General features: G+C 44.3%; 1 protein-coding gene across 8 annotated transcripts in view; it reads left to right on the forward strand.

The window, feature by feature from the left end:
• Window positions 1-19,764, forward strand: part of NEK7 (NIMA related kinase 7) — a 155,855-nt gene that overhangs the window by 94,875 nt on the left and 41,216 nt on the right. For all 8 annotated transcript variants that reach the window (XM_033916734.1, XM_033916740.1, XM_033916735.1 and 5 more), the window contains one exon: window positions 16,430-16,524. In XM_033916734.1, coding sequence (XP_033772625.1) covers window positions 16,430-16,524 — 95 coding nt within the window. The remainder of the gene's footprint in view (window positions 1-16,429; window positions 16,525-19,764) is intronic.

Here is a 19,764-nt window from a genome sequence, read left to right on the forward strand (position 1 = left end):
CATTTGTAGCATAATAATGTTCAATGCAAGAGTTCATTTACATATCCAATTGTATAAGGGTAAAATCCGAGTTCGGAATGCAAAAATACATTAGTCACAGAAGAACTAGCTGCTGTTAAACAGGAAAGAACTGTAGGAATACTGCATAGCTGGCAAATTTGAGGTTATCTAACAGTATAGGTGCATAACTTAGAGATATCAGCAGGAAATAAAATATTTCCCTTATATAGATTGAAAGTGAGCCCCCATCTCAAGTTCTGGGGACTTGCTCTGCAACTAGACAATCTAGGTATCCACTTAGGATGGCAGACTTTGAGGTCAGCTTTGCTGTACCAACCTAGCAGTCAAAGACAGTAGCTTTGGAGAGCAGAAGGAGAGATGCTGAACTGTGGGTAGGGCAGAGGGAATGGAGGATGTAAGGCTTATTTACCTAGTGTGTAAGAAATCTGTGGACTTGCCCTGTGAGTACAGTATTTAGTTCTTGTGGTCATACTTTCAGGAGGTCTCAATAAATGGAAGTTGTTCCAAGAGAAGCAAGTAAAATGATCCAGGCTTGCAATACAATCCTTACACAACCTCTGTGTACTCATGGGATAGAAAGAAGGTAACAGGAAATTTGGTAGAAACAGATATTTGGCAGTGTTCAGTAATATGCAGTTTTTCATAGAAAGAAATTTAAGGACACAAAGAGTCATGAAATAAAGCTTGATGGAAGAGGTAGTAGAAATAGTTCACATTGAGACCTTCTTTGCTTGACTACAGTAAAATAGTGAAACTACAAAGAAGGAAGACCACAAAAATGACTTGGATATGTTTATTGAATATGATATACCATCTCTTGATGGAGCAACAAAGTTGTTTACAAATTTAAAAGAAGAAAATTGTTAACAGAAAATACGGGAAAAGACAAAGTAACAACAGAAATAAACAAGAATTAATAAGCTGGTGATGAGAGTGCCTGTACCTCCTACCTACCACGACTATGGTAAGGTATGTGCTGAAAGCCAGGATGAAAAAGTGTGTGTCTAGATGGGTTTTGAATTTCATGTATTTAAAATTCCTCACAAAGCAAAATCAGAAGGTTTCACAAATGGGGTGCAAGGAAAAATAAAGCCAAATGCTTAGTTGAGTCAAGATGATCATGCGAAGCAGGTAGATGAGAAGAAAGCTTTCTGACTGGGAACAGAGAAAACAAATGAGGGCATAAGGAATAAAAAGTGTCAAAAAATAGTGGTATACCAGTGTAGAAAGCTTCTTGAACCAAGAAGGAAACCTTGTACTGAACCTAAGAAATTGGTAACCAATGGTTTTCAGTGAAAAGTGTTACTCGATTGTACCGCTAAGTGTTAGAAAGGAGTTGTACATCAAAGTTCTAGACTGTCTGCAAGCCATTAAGATTAACAATCATAATATCAACATAGACAACATTAGTAGTTTAGGCAGCAGGCAACAGGGCATGCATTAAAGAGCAGACTGTGGAAGGTCACAAATTGCACTTTACAGAGAAAATCTGTCTTAAAGCAAAAAAATAAAGACTTAAGTGTAGCTGAGATCTGATTCTCGAAGGATAATAGGAGGACATGGATTGCAATCAAATATTTAAAGCAGGGTTGTCCAATGTTGATCTTCGATGGCTGCAATCCAGTCAGGTTTTCCCCAATGAATTTGCATTAGATTTATTTGCATGTACTGCTTCCATTGTATGCAAATAGATCTTATGCATATTCATTTGGAACATCCTGAAAACCTGACCTGGTGAGTGCCGAGGTTGGATGCTCCTGATATAAAGGCTCCACTGTAGGTAAAGGAGAACCCACAAGAGTGGGAGAAATAGACAGATGGGATGACATCCCTATAATCTATGTGGCTTAAGGTTTCTCCTGACTGAGCTTTAAACGATGATCATTAAGCCAAGTAGCTATTGTGTCTAAAAAGTTATTCATAGGAGAAAAATCGCAAGAAGATGGATCAACAAGAGGAACCTCCACGCCTCTTCCCTCCCTGGGCCTACCTTTAAATGACTTGGTGGTCTAGTGGTTTCTTCTGGAGATTGCTCCTATTTATGCTTTTCTAATCCTATGATGGCTACCAGAACCTCCTGTAGCAGTCTCAAGGATGTTGTGGGAAGTCCTGGTAAACATTTTGGCTGAGGAACCTTCCGGGGCCAGATCAACTGGGTATCGCTCTTGCCCAGAAGAAACCAGTAGACCACCTTGCCATTTAAAGCAAAGTAGGTTCAGGGAGGACCTTTGAGTGATGGGAAGGCAGAAGGGCTGGGATTGGGTGGCTGGCCATCTGGTCCTCTTCCAAGTGGGAGGGGAGGCAGTGGCAGGCCCGGAAGAACCTACAAGGCTTCGTTTTTGGTTACAGTTTAAGCTGAAGCCAAGTGGTGGATTCGGTTTCAGCTGGAACCAAAACCACCAGTTTCATTTGTCCTCTAATGTGGTCACCAGGAAGTTAACCAAGCACCAGCTGATATTTATGTATTTATTACATTTACAGTCTGCCTATGATCTAAGCAGGTTACAAGTAGAGAAACATACAATAAATAAAATAGAACAAACATAGTAACTTATAAATGACAACAGATAAAGACCTGAATGGTCCATCCAGTCTGCCCTATAATTACAAGCTTTACAATTTCATGATTAAATTAAAATATCTCTTTCTTTGTTATTTCTGGGCCATAGACCTTAGAAGTCCACCCGGTACTGTCCTTAGGGTTCAACTACTGGAGTTGCTATTGATGCTCACTTCAGCCTATCCAAACTATCTCGTATGCGGGATTTAGACCGAAAAAAGACTGCCCATTCATATGCTAATTAGAGATCCTCTTTGTGCACACATTTTTGAATTCCATCACTGTTTTCCTTTTCACCATCTCCCTCGGGAGGTCATTCCATACATCCACTACCCTGTCCATGAAAAAATAATTTTCTAACATTGCTCTTAAGTGTACCACAACTCAACCTTAATTTATGTCTAGTTTTACCAGTTACCCTTCTCTGGAAAGATTTTGGTTCTATATTAATACCTTTCACTTATTTAAATGTCTGTATCATATCACTCCTGTCCCTTCTCTCCTCTAGAGTATATATGTTGAGGTCTTCTAGTCTCTTCTCGTACTTCTTTTAGTACAAACCCCCTACCATTTTCATCACTTTCCTCTGGACTGCTTCAAGTCTTCTTATAACCTTGGCCAGATATGGCCTCCAAAACTGAACACAATACTCTGAGTGGGGCCTCACCAATGACCTGTACAGGGACATTAACACTGCCTTTCTTTTGCTGGTTATGCCTCTCTCTATACAACCTAACATCCTTCTGGCTACAGCCACTGTTTTGTCGCCTTCAGATCCTCAGACACTATCCCCCAATGACCCTCTCCCTGTCTGCGCATATCAGCCTCTCATCTCCCAGCACATACATCTCCCTCGTATTTTTACTCCCTAAATGCATCACTCTTCACTTCGTTTTTAGCTGCCAGACATTAGCCTATTCTTCCAACTTTTGCAGATCCTTTTTTATGTATATATAGCATGTATAACACCTATCAATATATCATGTATATATAACATATGTAACAACTCTCAATAACTCATCTCCAGGCTTATTCTCATCATCACATTAAGTATTTGCCTGTACAAATAACTGTGTTTTCAACTTCTTCCTGAATTCAAATATTGATGACAGCAAGTGAATGGTACCAGGCAACTTCTTTCATAAAAGCAGATTAGCTACAGAGAAGGTACTATCAGAAGTATCAACATAGTGTTCCTTTGCCAAGGACGGCTGCACCAACTGTCTAGTCCCTGTTGACCTCAGAGAGTGGACTGAATTGTAAAGTCTCAAAACAAGTTTAAAATAATCAGGGGCAATATCAGTCAGTGTCTTAATGATAAGCATCAATATTTTGTATTACACTCGAATTTGTACAGGAAATCAATGCAGATCCTTCATCGAAGAAGACACATGATCAGTTCTTTTCAGCCCAGCAATCAATTGAACAGCTGCCTATTGCACCACCTGAAGAGCTTTGCGACATGCCTAAATATAAGCTTTTGCAAGAACCCAATTTTGTCAATACAAGAATTTGAAGAACAATCCTGAAGTCAGCTTTAGGCTTCTTAGGCTTGATTTTACTCAAAACATGTAGTTGATAGAAACAAGTCTGAACCACTTTAGCAACCTGTAACATAAAGTTCAGTTGACCATCCAGAGTCATTCCAGGGCTAACATACAGTATATTCAGACTTGTACCCACCTACCTGGCTAAACCCTTTTAAATAAGCCCTTAGTATAAACGTACTTATATGCATATTTTTATCTTTCTTTATACAGGCCCGTATTCAAAAGCACTTAGACAGTTAGCAGCGGCTACAAGTGCCTTATTTGTGAATTTTCATGCAGACCACTCCAGTACTATCCAGATAATGCCAGGATGGAGTGAGGGCAGTATGTGGGCATTCTACCCAACTATATGGATAGCTGTCAAAATTCAACTGCTGTTCAAGTTTATTAAAATCTGTTATACCGCCTATTCAGACTTCAAGGTGGTTTACAGAAATAAAATAGGAAAACATAAAAGAATAGAAAATCAAATGGACAGGAGACAAATGATAAAATACAGTAATCCACAGACAGGACAGAAACGATAGGATAAAGTGAAGAGCTACAATATTTGAAAAGAAAGGAGGAAGTAGGGAGGAACGAAGGGAGGAAAAACAAAACAACTATTAAGCAGCAAAAAAAAAAAACCTGTCCTAAATTAAATCGGTTTAACAATATGTATAGTGCCTGAATATTTGTTAGACATATAGTTCAGTGGTCATTCTTATAGTGGCAAGAGAATATACGAATGGTTTAAATGCCACCATACTATGACTTAACTATTAAACAGATTTGTTAGAGAAACTTTTTGAAACGTATCCTTTCAAGCTTTGGCGTGCACTGACATATATAGCAAGAGCTAAACCAGATGTGACCAGCATTGGCTCTCAGGGTTTCCACAGTGACTATGCATGAGATCTATTTGCTTACAATAGAGGCAGTGTTTTGTAAATAATTTCATGCATATTCATTGGAGATATCCTGAAAACCCAACTAGATTGAGGCTCTCGAGGACCGAGGTTAGACTCTCCTGCGCTAAGCATTAGTGTGATATGTACTCTTAACCATGGTTAATGTGCTTATTGTTTGTGCTGAATGATGTCTCTTTCTGAGAGTCACCTATAACATTTGCTGCTACTTTTGAGTTCTGTATTGATGTTCTGGATCACTACCACCTTTCCAAAAATCTGTCCTTCAGATTTATAAAGGGGATTGAGGGGTACAAATAGAAGTAGAGATAGGTTATAGGAAAAGTCAGGGACCACTTAACAGGTCATGGACCTGATGGGCCGCCGCGGGTGCGGACTGCTGGGCATGATGGACCTCTGGTCTGACCCAGCGGAGGCAACTTCTTATGTTCTTATATGGTATAGAATAGAGAATGACACGGGGAGCGATCCCCGCAGGCAGCTGCGGCGTGGCTGCGGTTTGGCTGCGGGTTATGGAGACTCCAAAGCCAAATCGCCGCAGACACGGGGACAAAAGTTTTCACCGCCCGCAAAAACGGTGAAAAGATTTGTCCCCGCAGGCCAATGTACCCCCTTCTAGGAACCGCTATTTACCTGTGTTTCACCGTGTTCGTGACCGGGTGTTTGATGTCTCCGCCATGTTGTCTGTCTCCTCCAACTCTCGATCCAACTTGCACGTTGCCGCATTGACTCCGCCCCCCAATATACTGGCTCCTCATTTGTCAGATCAACCCTTCCTGCCAATAGAACCCGCCCCCCCCCCCCCGACGATCGCCGGCAGGAAGGTGCTCAGCCCTTCATGCCGACAGAACCAGCCCTCCCCAACGATCGCGGCAGGAGGGTACCCATCCCCTCCTGCCTACCCCAACAGCCCCCCCGACGATCGCAGCAGGAGGATATCCAACCCCTCCTGCCAGCTCCCCAACAGCCCCCCTATGATCACTGGTAGGAGGGTGCCCAACCCCTCCTGCCGGCCCCCCCAACGGCCCCCTATATCGCCAATAGGAGGGTGCCCAACCCCTCCTGCTGGACCCCCCCCCAACGAACCCTCCCACCCCGGAACCCCCTTAGTCTTATTTTCAAGTTGGACTGGACAGCTCCTCGCTCGTCTGGCCAGCAGGCCTGCCTCCGTCCAAATGAGGCGGGCCCGCCCCTCCCCTCCCCTGCCTAGCCCACAGGATCCTAGGGCCTGATTGGCCCAAGCACCTAAGGCCCCTCCTATAGCGGGAGTGGCTTTAGGTGCCTAGACCAATCAGGCCCTAGGATCCTGTGGGTTGGGCAGGGTAGGGGCGGGCCCGCCTCATTTGGACGGAGGCAAGCCTGCTGGCCATACGTGTGAGGAGCCGTCCGGTCCAACTTGGAAAGTAAGACTAAGGGGGTTCCGGGGTGGGAGGGTTCGTTGGGGGGGGGGTCCAGCAGGAGGGGTTGGGTACCCTCCTATTGGCGATATAGGGGGCCGTTGGGGGGGCCGGCAGGAGGGGTTGGGCACCCTCCTACCAGTGATCATAGGGGGGCTGTTGGGGAGCTGGCAGGAGGGGTTGGATATCCTCCTGCTGCGATCGTCGGGGGGGCTCCAGCAGGAGGGGTTGGGTACCCTCTTGCCGGCGATCTTAGGGGACGCCATTTTTGTATTTGTTTGTTTTTGTATAGTTATTAACTAATATTTAACTAAGTTTTAAAGTTTTAAAGAATGTTTCCTTTATACGTAAATAAAGAAAAGTATTTAAAATCGTACCCGTTTGAGGCTTTTATATATGCAGCGGTGACGGTGACGGGGCGGTGAATGGGGTTGCAGTGGCGGTGACAGGGCGGTGAATGGGGTGGCAGTGGCGGTGACGGGGCGGTGAAGGGAATGGCGGTGACGGGGCGGTGCAGAGGATGGTGGGACGGGGCGGTGACGGGGACCAATTTTTTCACCGTGTCATTCTCTAGTATAGAACTGCAGTTTCCTTCACAAAAATACTTTTCGCAATACAGACTTTGTGATATTTTCAGTCTGATGCAGCAAGTTATTGTGGACCCACAAACAAGAGGCAAAAGCAGAGAGCATCACAGACATGACCTCCAGGGTGCATGCAACAAAATAAAATAAGCTTTGCCTTGTCACCCATTCCTTCTTCAGGTCATACTCAAATAGAAGCGACAATAGAAAGACAATGCAAAGTCATCGTCACTATGAGCCAAACCGATGGTACAGTTGCCTGAAATATCCATGATAATGACTTAACACTGGAAACGGAGCCAGTTAACAAAATTTCAAGCCCTGTGGCTTTGGGCTGAACTGATGATACATTCATGAAGATTTCCTTACCACATGAAACAGAACCAGTTAACAAAATCTCAAAGAAGTAAAAAAGAGGGGCTCAACGGCCCCAGCCTTTCACCTCTCATCCCAGAAAAAGCAGCAAGAATGGCTTGGTGGGTCCATCAAACCATCTCTTAACGGGAGGTGATAGGTTGGGACTGCCAAGCCCCTCTTGTTTTTCTGAGGCTTGCCAGCTAATGACACCAAGTTTCCAAGTTTATTAAAATTTGATATACCGCCTTAAAACTGTCAAAGCGGTGTACATTACATTAAAAATATAAAAATGGTAACATACCATTAGTACTTTGGGTAGATACATCGCAAATCGAGACACAAGGGAAGAAAGGTGGAACTACAATCAATTATAGTAAAGGAGGAGAAAGGGGAAACTATGCTCTTCCTTAGTTAATGTTTATTGGTAGAGAACATGCTCAGCTCATACATGAAAACTATGCCTGCTTGTGGTGCTAGTGTCAAGCTGCTGCTGACTACCATCTATTTCTGAGCGAGGACAGCAGACAGGCTCCACATTTCTTCAGCTGGTACTTGAGGGAGTTGCTGCCTCCTGTCTCTCCATGCCTTTTTGACTACACTAGTGGTGGAAATGCTCTATAAAATTCACCATACATTTTGGTTTCTAGTGTAATCTCAACAACAGCCATATAGTAAATAAAAAGCTTTAAAACAAAAAGTCACTTAGAACCTAGAACAAATTCACAGTGCTAAAACTAACTTTCAAAACAAGGTTCCTACCTATGAAATTTTAGGGCCCTAAAAAATCAATACATCTATTGGGAAAATGCACAAACCAAATAGTTACAGAAGGCTACATAGAAAATTAATACTAACAGAATACCTTGCACATACTATACATGGAACAAAAATGCCAAAGGCCAAGGGCCAGATTCTGTGATAGGCGCCTAAAATCTTTGTGCACGGTACCATCTTTTCTTCCAAATGTAGTGTTTCACTTCCAGGTCCGTTTGCCCTCCTTTGTAGCACAGTGATTTTCGCTAGAGGATTGGAGGTTTCACAAGCTGAATGTCTACTGGAAACTGCTCATGTACCTCAATGAGATGAACGACTTGTCTCTTGGACCACCTCTTTATCCTTCCATGGCCCTTGGGCCAGGTGACCTTGAAAGCTTTCATTGTGAGATGGATTAAGGCAGTTATTGAGTCCAGTTACTTTGGCAAGAATTGTCTGGTGCTTTAGGGGCTTTAAGCACACTCTGCTAGGACTTAGGCCACTTTCTGGGCAGGGGACCAGGTTCCAGGCAGTAGCTCCTGAGGAAATCTGCAGGGCAACAACTTTGTTGTCAGTTAATTCTTTTTCTAAGCTCTGTAGATTGGATGTACTGGCCAGAGCCAGCTCAGACTTTGGGAGAGCCATCATTCTCGGAGAGGATGGGTTGTGGGGGGGCTTTGTCTTTTGCTGCCCAATAGATCTGCTTTAGTATGTTCAATTGGTTCAAAACAGTGGAACTGACGCCAAGAAAGAAGAAATTGTCTTACCTGATAATTTTCTTTTCCTTAGTTAGCGGCACTGTTCTGAAATCCCGCTCTTTAAAAACCTTGGTCTGGGGTTCTAAGTGTGCTCTGTGCTTCATTTTCAGTATGTCCCCCACCCCAAAAAAAAATCATTTTGTGATTGGCAGCCATATGGGTTCCCGTGCTATAGCTATATCCTGGTAAATGTAGGTTATCTAATCTAATCTTCATTTTATATACCAAATCTACTCCCTAAGGAGCTCGACTCGGTTTACATTTCATTAAAAAATGAAACATAACAAGTAAAAACTGTGGGATAAAAACAGAAATTGGTTAGATTAGATAGATGGAAAAAGTAAGTTGAATTGCTTAAAATTACTATACGACAGCTAAAATCAAATTAACTATTGTGAAACAACCAGGTTTTTAAACTTTTTTTAAAATTGAAATAATTGATCTACCAGTCTTAGAGAATTTGGAAGTCCATTCCAAATTCTCACCAATTTAAAAGTAAAAGATTTACCGTATTTTCACGCATATAACGCGCGCGTTATACGCGTTTTTACCCACCGCGCATACCCCTCGCGCGTTATATGCGTGAGCGCGGTATACGAAAGTTTTCAAACATAGTTCCCACCCCGCCCGACGCCCGATTCACCCCCCCAGCAGGACCACTCGCACCCCCACCCCGAACGACCACTCGCACGCGCTCCCACCCGCACCCGCATCCACGATCGGAGCAAGAGGGAGCCCAAGCCCTCTTGCCCGGCCGACTCCCCGACGTCCGATACATCCCCCCCCCCCCCGGCAGGACCACTCGCACCCCCACCCCGAAGGACCGCCGACTTCCCGACAATATCGGGCCAGAAGGGAGCCCAAACCCTCCTGGCCACGGCGACCCCCTAACCCCACCCCGCACTACATTACGGGCAGGAGGGATCCCAGGCCCTCCTGCCCTCGACGCAAACCCCCCTCCCCCCCAACGACCGTCCCCCCCCCAAGAACCTCCGACCGCCCCCCCAGCCGACCCGCGACCCCCCTGGCCGACCCCCACGACCCCCCCACCCCCCTTCCCCGTACCTTTGGAAGTTGGCCGGACAGACGGGAGCCAAACCCGCCTGTCCGGCAGGCAGCCAACGAAGGAATGAGGCCGGATTGGCCCATCCGTCCTAAAGCTCCGCCTACTGGTGGGGCCTAAGGCGCGTGGGCCAATCAGAATAGGCCCTGGAGCCTTAGGTCCCACCTGGGGGCGCGGCCTGAGGCACATGGTCGGGTTGGGCCCATGTGCCTCAGGCCGCGCCCCCAGGTGGGACCTAAGGCTCCAGGGCCTATTCTGATTGGCCCACGCGCCTTAGGCCCCACCAGTAGGCGGAGCTTTAGGACGGATGGGCCAATCCGGCCTCATTCCTTCGTTGGCTGCCTGCCGGACAGGCGGGTTTGGCTCCCGTCTGTCCGGCCAACTTCCAAAGGTACGGGGAAGGGGGGTGGGGGGGTCGTGGGGGTCGCCAGGGGGGTCGCGGGTCGGCTGGGGGAGCGGTCGGAGGTTCTTGGGGGGGGCGGTCGTTGGGGGGGAGGGGGGTTTGCGTCGAGGGCAGGAGGGCCTGGGATCCCTCCTGCCCGTAATGTAGTGCGGGGTGGGGTTAGGGGGTCGCCGTGGCCAGGAGGGTTTGGGCTCCCTTCTGGCCCAACTACCAAAGGTACGGGGAAGGGGGGTGGGGGGGTCGTGGGGGTCGCCAGGGGGGGTCGCGGGTCGGCTGGGGGAGCGGTTGGAGGTTCTTGGGGGGGGCGGTCGTTGGGGGGGAGGGGGGTTTGTGTCGAGGGCAGGAGGGCCTGGGATCCCTCCTGCCCGTAATGTAGTGCGGGGTGGGGGTAGGGGGTCGCCGTGGCCAGGAGGGTTTGGGCTCCCTCCTGGCCCGATATTGTCGGGGAGTCGGCGGTCCTTCGGGGTGGGGGTGCGCATGGTCCTGCCGGGGGGGGGGATGAATCGGACGTCGGGGGGGGGGGTGAACGGAGAGTCGGGACAGCGCACGGAGAGGCGGGGCAGTGCACGGAAGTCAGGGGGGTGAACGGAGAGTCGGGACAGCGCACGGAAAGTCAGGGCAGTGCACGGAAGTCAGGGGGGGTGAACGGAGAGTCGGGACAGCGCACGGAAAGTCAGGGCAGTGCATGGAAGTCAGGGGGGGTGAACGGAGAGTCGGGACAGCGCACGGAGAGGCGGGGCAGTGCACGGAAGTCAGGGGGGGTGAACGGAGAGTCGGGACAGCGCACGGAGAGGCGGGGCAGTGCACGGAAGTCAGGGGGGTGAACGGAGAGTCGGGCAGCATGCGCGGTATAATCGTGAGCGCGTTATACCAAAGTTTTTGTGCTTATCATCGTGATTTCTGCGCGCTATACACGTGTGCGCGTTTTATACGGGTGCGTGTTATTTGCGTGAAAATACGGTACTAAGCTTCCCAGTGCATTTAATACCTTTCAGAGAAGGAAATGCTAATTTGTGAATTGTTGTAATTCTTGAATAGCAGGATCTAAAGGAATTCCCACTAAGGGGAAGAGTCAAATATTCCATAAAGGAGTTTGAAAACCACACATGCACACTTGAACTGTATCCTATGATGGACCGGAAGCCGATGGAGTTTTCTCAACAATGGGGAAACATGGTCGTACTTTCTCTTTCCAAAAATAAGTTTGGCCACTGTATTCTGTATTAACTGAAGACGATCTAAACTGCCCTGTTTAATACCCAAATAAATAGGGTAGCGAATGCCACTCTGTTATTTTGATTGCTCATTGCAATTGCAGTGGTTGATGGGGCATGGATGTGTTACAAAGGGACCTGCTGCTTGGGCAGATGCATACTGGATTGTTCCAGGGAGCGCTGTAGCTTATGCTGTTGATGTCAGTGGCAGAATTCAGTTCTTTACCTCCACCTGCAGGTAGGAAGGGATAACACCCATTGATTCAGAACAGTGTTGCTGACTAATGAAAAGAAAATTATCAAATAAAATGTACTTTCTCCTTGTCTCACTTTGTGATTAAGCCCATTAACACTAAGGGAGAGGATCTTAGCCATGTTCAGTATAGCAATACATCAAAACAAGATATATCTCTTCATTAGTCCCTCTCAGTGATCAAATGATATAGCAGAGGGTCTCTGAAAAATGCGAACAAAACAACCATAGAAATAAGGAGGCAAACAGTAGCCTGCACTGGTAAAGTGATCAGCTCATTCTTCCTTATGTCCCTGCTGTACCAGTCCAAACAATTGGTTTGTTTCCTTTTTCTATCTGCAGATGGAAATAGATACTCAACATTTCCAGTGAAATCACAGGCATATGGCTGGTGCCTTCTGGAATTCTCTAGTATTTATTTACCTCCAGCAGATGGTAAGGTTGTTCCGGGCAGTTGCAGCATGTCCGAGGCCTAGCTCCCCATGGTGCAGGACCCTGGTCAGTACTGGTGTTTGAGCCTAATAGCTTTGCTCTTGGGAATTGATTCACAGACTCTACCCCAGTAGAGCTTGGAGAATAGCCTCTGCATCCCCAGATCTGTGCAGACTAGATGTGACTGTAAGCTTGGGCCCCTGCAGGGTCCTTGTCTTGGGGAGAGAGTCCCCCTCTCTTCCTTGATGGTGGTGTCTCTTGGTTTCCTGCAGCACCAAGCAATTTAAAAAAGAATCTGTTTTGCCTGGCTGAGTTTTATTCTTTGCTTGTCAAAAGACCAGAGCTCACTGTTTAACACCCTCCCCCACCCCCCAATTACAGAAAAACTGCTCACCCGAGAGATCCGGAGTATGTTAGAACAGCAGGAAACTCAATGAGTCTTAGGATTTGATCCCCAGGATGGCTGGGGGTTCAGTCTTTCCAGACTTATGCACAGACTGCTTTTTCTACAGTCTGGAGCAGTAACAGAGTTCTGCAGCTTGGGAGGCACATGCAATTCCTCTGACCCCCCTTGCCAGGTCCTTGGGACCAGGGGAGCTCTCTGGAGCTAGATCAGTTGCAATAGGATGGTCTGCATGGTAAAGCAGGCACTGCTGAATGAGAGTGCACCCCTCCCATCTTTGTAAGCCTCGAGTTGAGGCTGGTCTGGTGGAGAAGAAGGACCTTGATCCCTTCTGGCTTATGGTTTGACTCCTCTGTGGTACCACTTTGCCAAGCAGGGATTCTCAGCTGTGATTTCCATGCTGTTCAAATCACAGAAAACCTCCAAGTCTGGAGAGTGTATATATGCTGGTGTGTTGAATGTGTGCTTTTCACTTAGAAGGCACAGATTCTGTTTGTCCTGGAGTTGCTTCAGAGAAGTTCAGTTCCTTTCAGGTTTAGGTGGCAGTGCTGTCCTGTTTTAGGGGTAAGATCCTAGGAGTCTATTTGGCAGCTTACTGTATATCCAGTTGTGGCCAGGACAGGAGGAATCCCTCCTTCAGCCGATTCTAAGAATTTTTACCTCCCTCGCATACCTTTAGTATCCCTGGTGGTCCAGCGGTAAACCGCAGCAGGAGCGACCTTCCTTTGCTCCTCCTTGCACAGAGCCACTAGCTGATTGGCTGCCATGAGAACTTATGGCAGCCAATCAGCTAGCGGCTCTGCAAGCAGGAGCAAAGGAAGGTTGCTCCTGCCGCAGTTTACCACTGGACCACCAGGGATACTAAAGGTAAGCGGGGAAGGCAGGAGGGAGGTAAAAATTCTTAGAATCAGCTGGAATGGGAGGCAGGAGGGATCTCTCCTTTTCCGGCCACCGCTGGACCACCAGGTCTCACGGCAGGCCCTGCAGAGGCCTGCAACAGGTTTGGGAAGGGGACGGGTCAGCGCTGATCCGAATATAAACCGAGATGCTCCCATTTTTGAGCCATTTTTTGGCCCCAAAATCTTGGTTTATATTCGAGTATATACGGTATTCAGACATTGGTCATTTTTTATTATTAGAAGTCTCCCACCTGTGTCTCCCTGTCAGAACAGTCCTGCCTTCATGGGATCTGAATCTGGTCCTTAATATTCTGTCAAGTTTGCCTATTGAGCTTTTGAAGGCAGCTTCCCTGAAGGACCTTATACTGAAGACAGTCTAGTAGTTCTTGTCTCTGCTTGGAGAGTTTCAGGTCTTATATTGCTAGGAATGATATCTCACACTCTTGGTTGAAATGGTTTCCATTTGGATTGCTCATGCCTTTCTTCCAAAGGTGATCTCTGTTCCATGTGAAGCAGGTGGTTACTTTTCCTTTCTTGCTGGTGGCCATTGAGCTAGCATACGTTTGTAGAAACATGCAGATTTCAAGAGGCTTGAGTACATTCTATTCTGGTGCAGGCTACTTCCTGGGCAGAAGTCCAAGTGGATGTCAGCTGAGGATAACAACAGAGTGGCAACTTGGTTGTCTTTCATTCATTTGTAAGACATTACACTCTGAATATACTAGCCAGAGGTGAGTCAGCCTTTGGCAAAGTGGTTATTCAGTACAGTGGTTATTTCAGTACATTCCAATCATTTAGACTCGTATGCAAGGACGATAATAGATGTGAAATATTATCATGCCTATTAATTTCCTTTCCTTGAGTCCTGTCATACTAGTCCAGGACCTGACTTAGAAGACTGTGGTTTTAAGGGGATTCATTAAGTCCTCTGTTTTTCTCTCTATGGTGATATATACAGTATAGTTCTGAAACAGGTTTTAATATGCTGTAGCAGATAGATGGGGTTGTCGGGTGAAATATCTTGCTTTTGGCAGTAGCATACTGGAAAATTCCAGAAGGCACCAGCTCATTGGACTTATCCTTAAATGCTGCTATCTTCTCCGGAAATAGAGGTTCAGTCTTGTGCAGTTTGAGTTCAGATGAGATTGTAAATTGTTTACCTGCTTTATCATTTTGGTCTGTTGTTTCTCTCGATGTGGCAGGTGTATTGCAGGTTGGGATCGGAGTCCTATATTATTCTGTTTTGGGCCTATCAGTGAGGATCTCCTCAGTTCATGTTTGCAGTGCGCAGACTGTATGACGGAAACAACAGCAAATCAGCAGTGTTCCTTTTAATCAACCTTTATTATGACAGTGATAGGCTTGACTCAACGGGATCTGTGTATCAGCTGTGGAGCCTGCTTCAAGAGTCATGAAGAGTAAAAAGACAACGTCAATGTCTTGTCAATGAAACGTCTCACTAATCCAGTAAGGATAGATGTGCTTATAGAATACAAAATGTTGGGCTAGGCCTTTCACTGTCGTAATAAAGGCTGTTTGCTGTTGTTTCTGTCAACTCTGTTAAGGTTTCCTTTTGTGTCTTACCTGCAGAGGATTGTTTTTTCAGTTTCCTGCACATATTCCAATAATTTTTTTTTTTTGTCATACTCAAAGCATTGAGTATGGTTTATGTAGTTCAGTGAAATAAACTCCTCCTTTTAATGCATTCTGAATTGCAATTTTCAGATAGCAGAATCCTAAAAGTTATTCAAGACAGTAAAGACTTTCACAAGGCACTGTTATCAGAGCTTTTGCTTTTCAGCCAATGGCTCTGTCAATCACCAACCTTAGGTACATTTTCTTGAAGACATTTGCAAGGCTGCAACATGAATTGAGCCTCTGCATTTGCCAAACACTATAGACCTGATTTCTCAGCATAAAAATTGCTAGCCTCTTTACCACCTTGTCCCTTTTCTGTTGGCCTCCAAAGCTGTCTTCTGTCATTTTTATGCATGTATGAAGATTTTACTGAAGATTCTTCATTTATTGGTAATGTTTCTCCTGTTTTATTTGTACATATCCCTTAATGAGTTAATATCATATATGCAGCTTGCCAGACAAAATGTGATTACCTGTATTTCTCCTCTGGTAACAGTAGCTCAATGGATTCACACAGCTTATCTTCTCCTCGTAATGGAGCTGTATTTTCTCTCTCCTTTCTTTGCTAATTCTCCGAGTGGCAGTTGGATGGCTGTTGTGCAGATATACTGTCACACATGGTCAAAACATTTTTTTGTTGGAAAGCTCTTCTAGAAGCTCATATGATCTGTGTGCATAACTTTTATTGAGCTTCTATTATCAAAGAACTGGCAAACATTTCTGGGTAAATATTTTCTCGTCTTTTTCCTGTAACTCATTGTACTGCAACTAAATTAAATAAAATTTTAATAATATAGGCAGTGCAAGCGTTATTGATCAATTATTTCTTCTTCACTAAGACAGATCTTTCTCCTAGTAATAGCTGAATGTCTAAATGTGGATTCTCAACTAGTTAAAATATTTTTATTATATGTTATCATCATCATCATTCCCTGGATACAGGTTAAATAATTATTTCAAAACAATATAAAAAATACTTGTAATTTAAAAATCTAAATATTTTAATTATGGTAACAGAGTTATTTAATTTTTGTTCACATTCCACACATTTGCTTTAATTTTGGAGTTTACTATTTTTTCTGTTTTCTGTGACAGTAAAATCCAGTGTTTGGGTTTTTTACTAAGAACTGAAACTATAAAGAGTAATAGACTATTTTCTGTAACATTATAATTGTATTATTCAGATGCATATATACATACATTTATATCTTAATTTTAAAAAATTGTCTTTTTCAGTGGGTACGCCCTATTATATGTCTCCAGAGAGGATACATGAAAATGGATACAATTTCAAGTCTGACATCTGGTCTCTAGGCTGTCTGCTGTATGAGGTAACAATACTAAATCCAGTCAGACTACATGTGCTATTGATAGTTTGTGTGAGAGGGTGCTACATTATGGATTTATATTCTGCCATTACCTTGTGGTTCAAGGCGGATTACAAAAGAGTTAAATAAGGTGGAATACAAAAAGATATTTGGATATTTTCCAAGGGAGATGGAAAGAATAACAGTACATATCCAGGGAAGATAAAGAGTAGATCAGGTTTTTTCTGGTGGTCGGAGAGGTGGTGGTAGGAAAGACGGAAGCTTGTGGAGTTGTCTTTTTCAGGGATTTTTTGAAGAGTATAGTCTTTAATTCTTTTCTGAATGTTTTGTAGTCTGGGATTGTTATCAGTAGATTGGAGATTTAGTTGTCTAATTTTGCTGCTTGAATGGCTTAGAGGCCATCATATAGTTTTTTCCATTTAACTTTTTTGATTGGCGGGTGTGTGAATGGGGTGTGAGTTTTTCTATGTCTGGTTGAGGTGGTTTGGATGAGACGATTGTTCAGGTAAGTTGGGCTGTCTCCGTTTATAGTTTTGTAAAGTAGACAGTAGAATTTGAAAAGGATTCTTGCTGGGATTGGAAACCAATGTGAGTCGAGGTATGCCTCCATAATGTGGTCGTGTTTCTTCAATGAGTAGATGAGTCTCAGTGCTGTGTTTTGAATGATTTGTAATTGTGCATGGTGAGTTTATACTGCATATTTGCTTAACTTCAAATCTCGGTTATTGTGTTAGATTTAAAAACAGTATTATGATTCTCATTTTAGAAGTTCACTTTTAAAATACAGTGGTACCTCGGTTTAGGAGTGCACCGGTTTGCGAGTGTTTTGCAAGACGAGCAAAACATTTGCAAAATCGGTGCCTCGGAAACAGAGTGTGGCTCGATTTACGAGTGCCCCCCCCGCAATCCGGCACCCTTCCCCTCACGATCCGGCACCCCCCCCGATGCGATTGGGCCCCCCCCCCGCCACGATCCGGCACCCCCCCCCCCCCCGATGCTTCTTACCCTCATCTGGGCACCGGCATGTCCTTGGTGCCGGTGCCCGAAGATCGGCCTCCTCTTCTGCTAGGCCTTGAGTTGCTGCCCCAAATATTTTGCTTAGCTATACAAAGATCTGAGTGAATGACATTTTTTTCTGGAAAGTTTGGGGAAACTCAAAACTTGAATTTTTCACATTTTTCTTTTGTGAGCTGTACTTACACTTAGGGCTCCTTTCACGAAGGCGCGTTAGGGCCTTAACGCGCGGAATAGCGCGCGCAAGCTGCTACCGCCTCCTCTTGAGCAGGTGGTAGTTTTTCGGCTAGCGCGCACTATAGCGCGTGCTAATCCGGTGCGTGTGCTAAAAACGCCTGCACACCTTCGTAAAAGGAGCCCTTAGAAATGAATCTTCCGTGCTGCAGATAGAATCACAATCTCATCAAGTAAACTGTATCTTAAATCTGGATGAAAAATAATCCAGTTAGTTCTTTAGGGGTATATCTCTATTAATAATAGCAAGAGAAGATTTTACTCCTAGAACATAGCACAAATAATCTCTGTACTTTATATGATAATATTTATCTGTGTATATATGTATATACAGTACATGTGTGTGTATGTACGTATATGGTTGTCTTATTTTTAGTTGGTTGTTGTTTTTTTATACAGTATTAATTTTCTTGCTGCGCCTTGTATTAAGCTCCTCCAATTGTTATGGGTCATTTTAATAGACTGTGATGTAATCAGGGCTTAATATGGGTTAATGCAAGACTTTCCTGCATGCTAAACCCAGATTGAATGAGGCATAATTTAGAGCTTTCTTTAGTTTTAATTGCAGCTCATGCACTAATGTTCCCATTAGCACTTGGTATCAGCAAAAAAATGAACATAAAAATTAACGTTGGAGTACTTACTGCCTCCTATTTAGATAACAAGTGCTCCCGCTTAAACTTTGCGTTATTGATTTAGCGAATATTACTGGTAATTCAGATGTGCTAACTAGATAATATGAGAACACCCACTTTCTGCCCACAGCGCCCTTCTAAAAAAAATTTTTTTTAATGGATAACACATGGGTTACTGCATCCAAACAGGCAAAATACCACAAAATGTTTTAATATATTCTGCAGTAGCCTGTTAGAATGTACTAACCATGCATTAAGGGCTTAACACCCTTTAGTAAAATGGCCTCTTACTGTTTATAATGTTTTTAATCATGAGTCATAAATTTAATGAGGCAATTAGTAGATAGAATTTTACCTCTTATCTCATGTTTTAGAATAGGTTGTATAATCCTGATGGCTTAAATTTTTCAGTACTATCTGGTTCTCAAAAATCATTGTCTGCATAGGAGTGTCTGCATAGGGTCTGCATAGGGTGTGTGTCTGGTCTTCATGATGGACAAACACACGCACAGACTCACACTCTTTGAAGTGTTTTAGGTTCTGGATTTTCTCTTCAAGGTAATTTGGAAGATCTGTGTATCTCCATAGTGTCCTAAGAATGTCTGCTTGACTTTTTAAACATTCTCTGAGTTGTAACTTTGATATAGTCAATTTCCTTTAATATAGTCAGAAATGTACAAAATATTTTTAATGTTTTTATACTACTTTCTAGTAAGTTTTATGTTGAATAAGAAATGCTTGATGAGGTTGTGTTTTTTTTTTTTGGGGGGGGGGTTGGTTTTTTTTTTTTGTAAAATGTACTATGTACATTCAGGTAGTCCAGAAATCTCAAAAAATTTCTACTGCGGTTTTAATTGACATGCAGTGAAGTAGACTTAAATTAAAATCAAGATGCTATGCTTTTGTTACATGGACCTGTATCGTGTTGAAGTAGGTTTTACACATATCCTTTATTGTTCAGTGCAGTATCCACATCCTTACAGGGTTGTAGGTTGGTGGCTTACAGTTTAGAAAAAAAGCTGCCACCAGCCCTGAAGACAGACAGTGGGCTTTCGTCCCTCAGACACCCCCAGAATACTAATCGGGAAAGTCAGACCCTGGAGGTCAGGGAGCAAGTCAATCATTCTAGCGATCGTCTCAGTGTGGAAGATCAAATTAGCCTGAAAAATTCAGCTGCTGGGAGGAGAGGGCAAGCAGCTGTCAGGGGCAGCAGCGAGATGCACTAATGAACCAGATGAATAGTGCAAAAGCTTGAAAATAAAAACAGGACAGTTGACATTTTTCATCTGTCAAAAGCAGGAGATGCATGAAAATATAGTAGTCCTATTTTAACCCCTTAGGGGACATTAGATTTGTAACA

This window comes from Geotrypetes seraphini, chromosome 12 (assembly GCF_902459505.1).
Source record: "Geotrypetes seraphini chromosome 12, aGeoSer1.1, whole genome shotgun sequence".
Classification (NCBI taxonomy): Eukaryota; Metazoa; Chordata; class Amphibia; order Gymnophiona; family Dermophiidae; genus Geotrypetes; species Geotrypetes seraphini.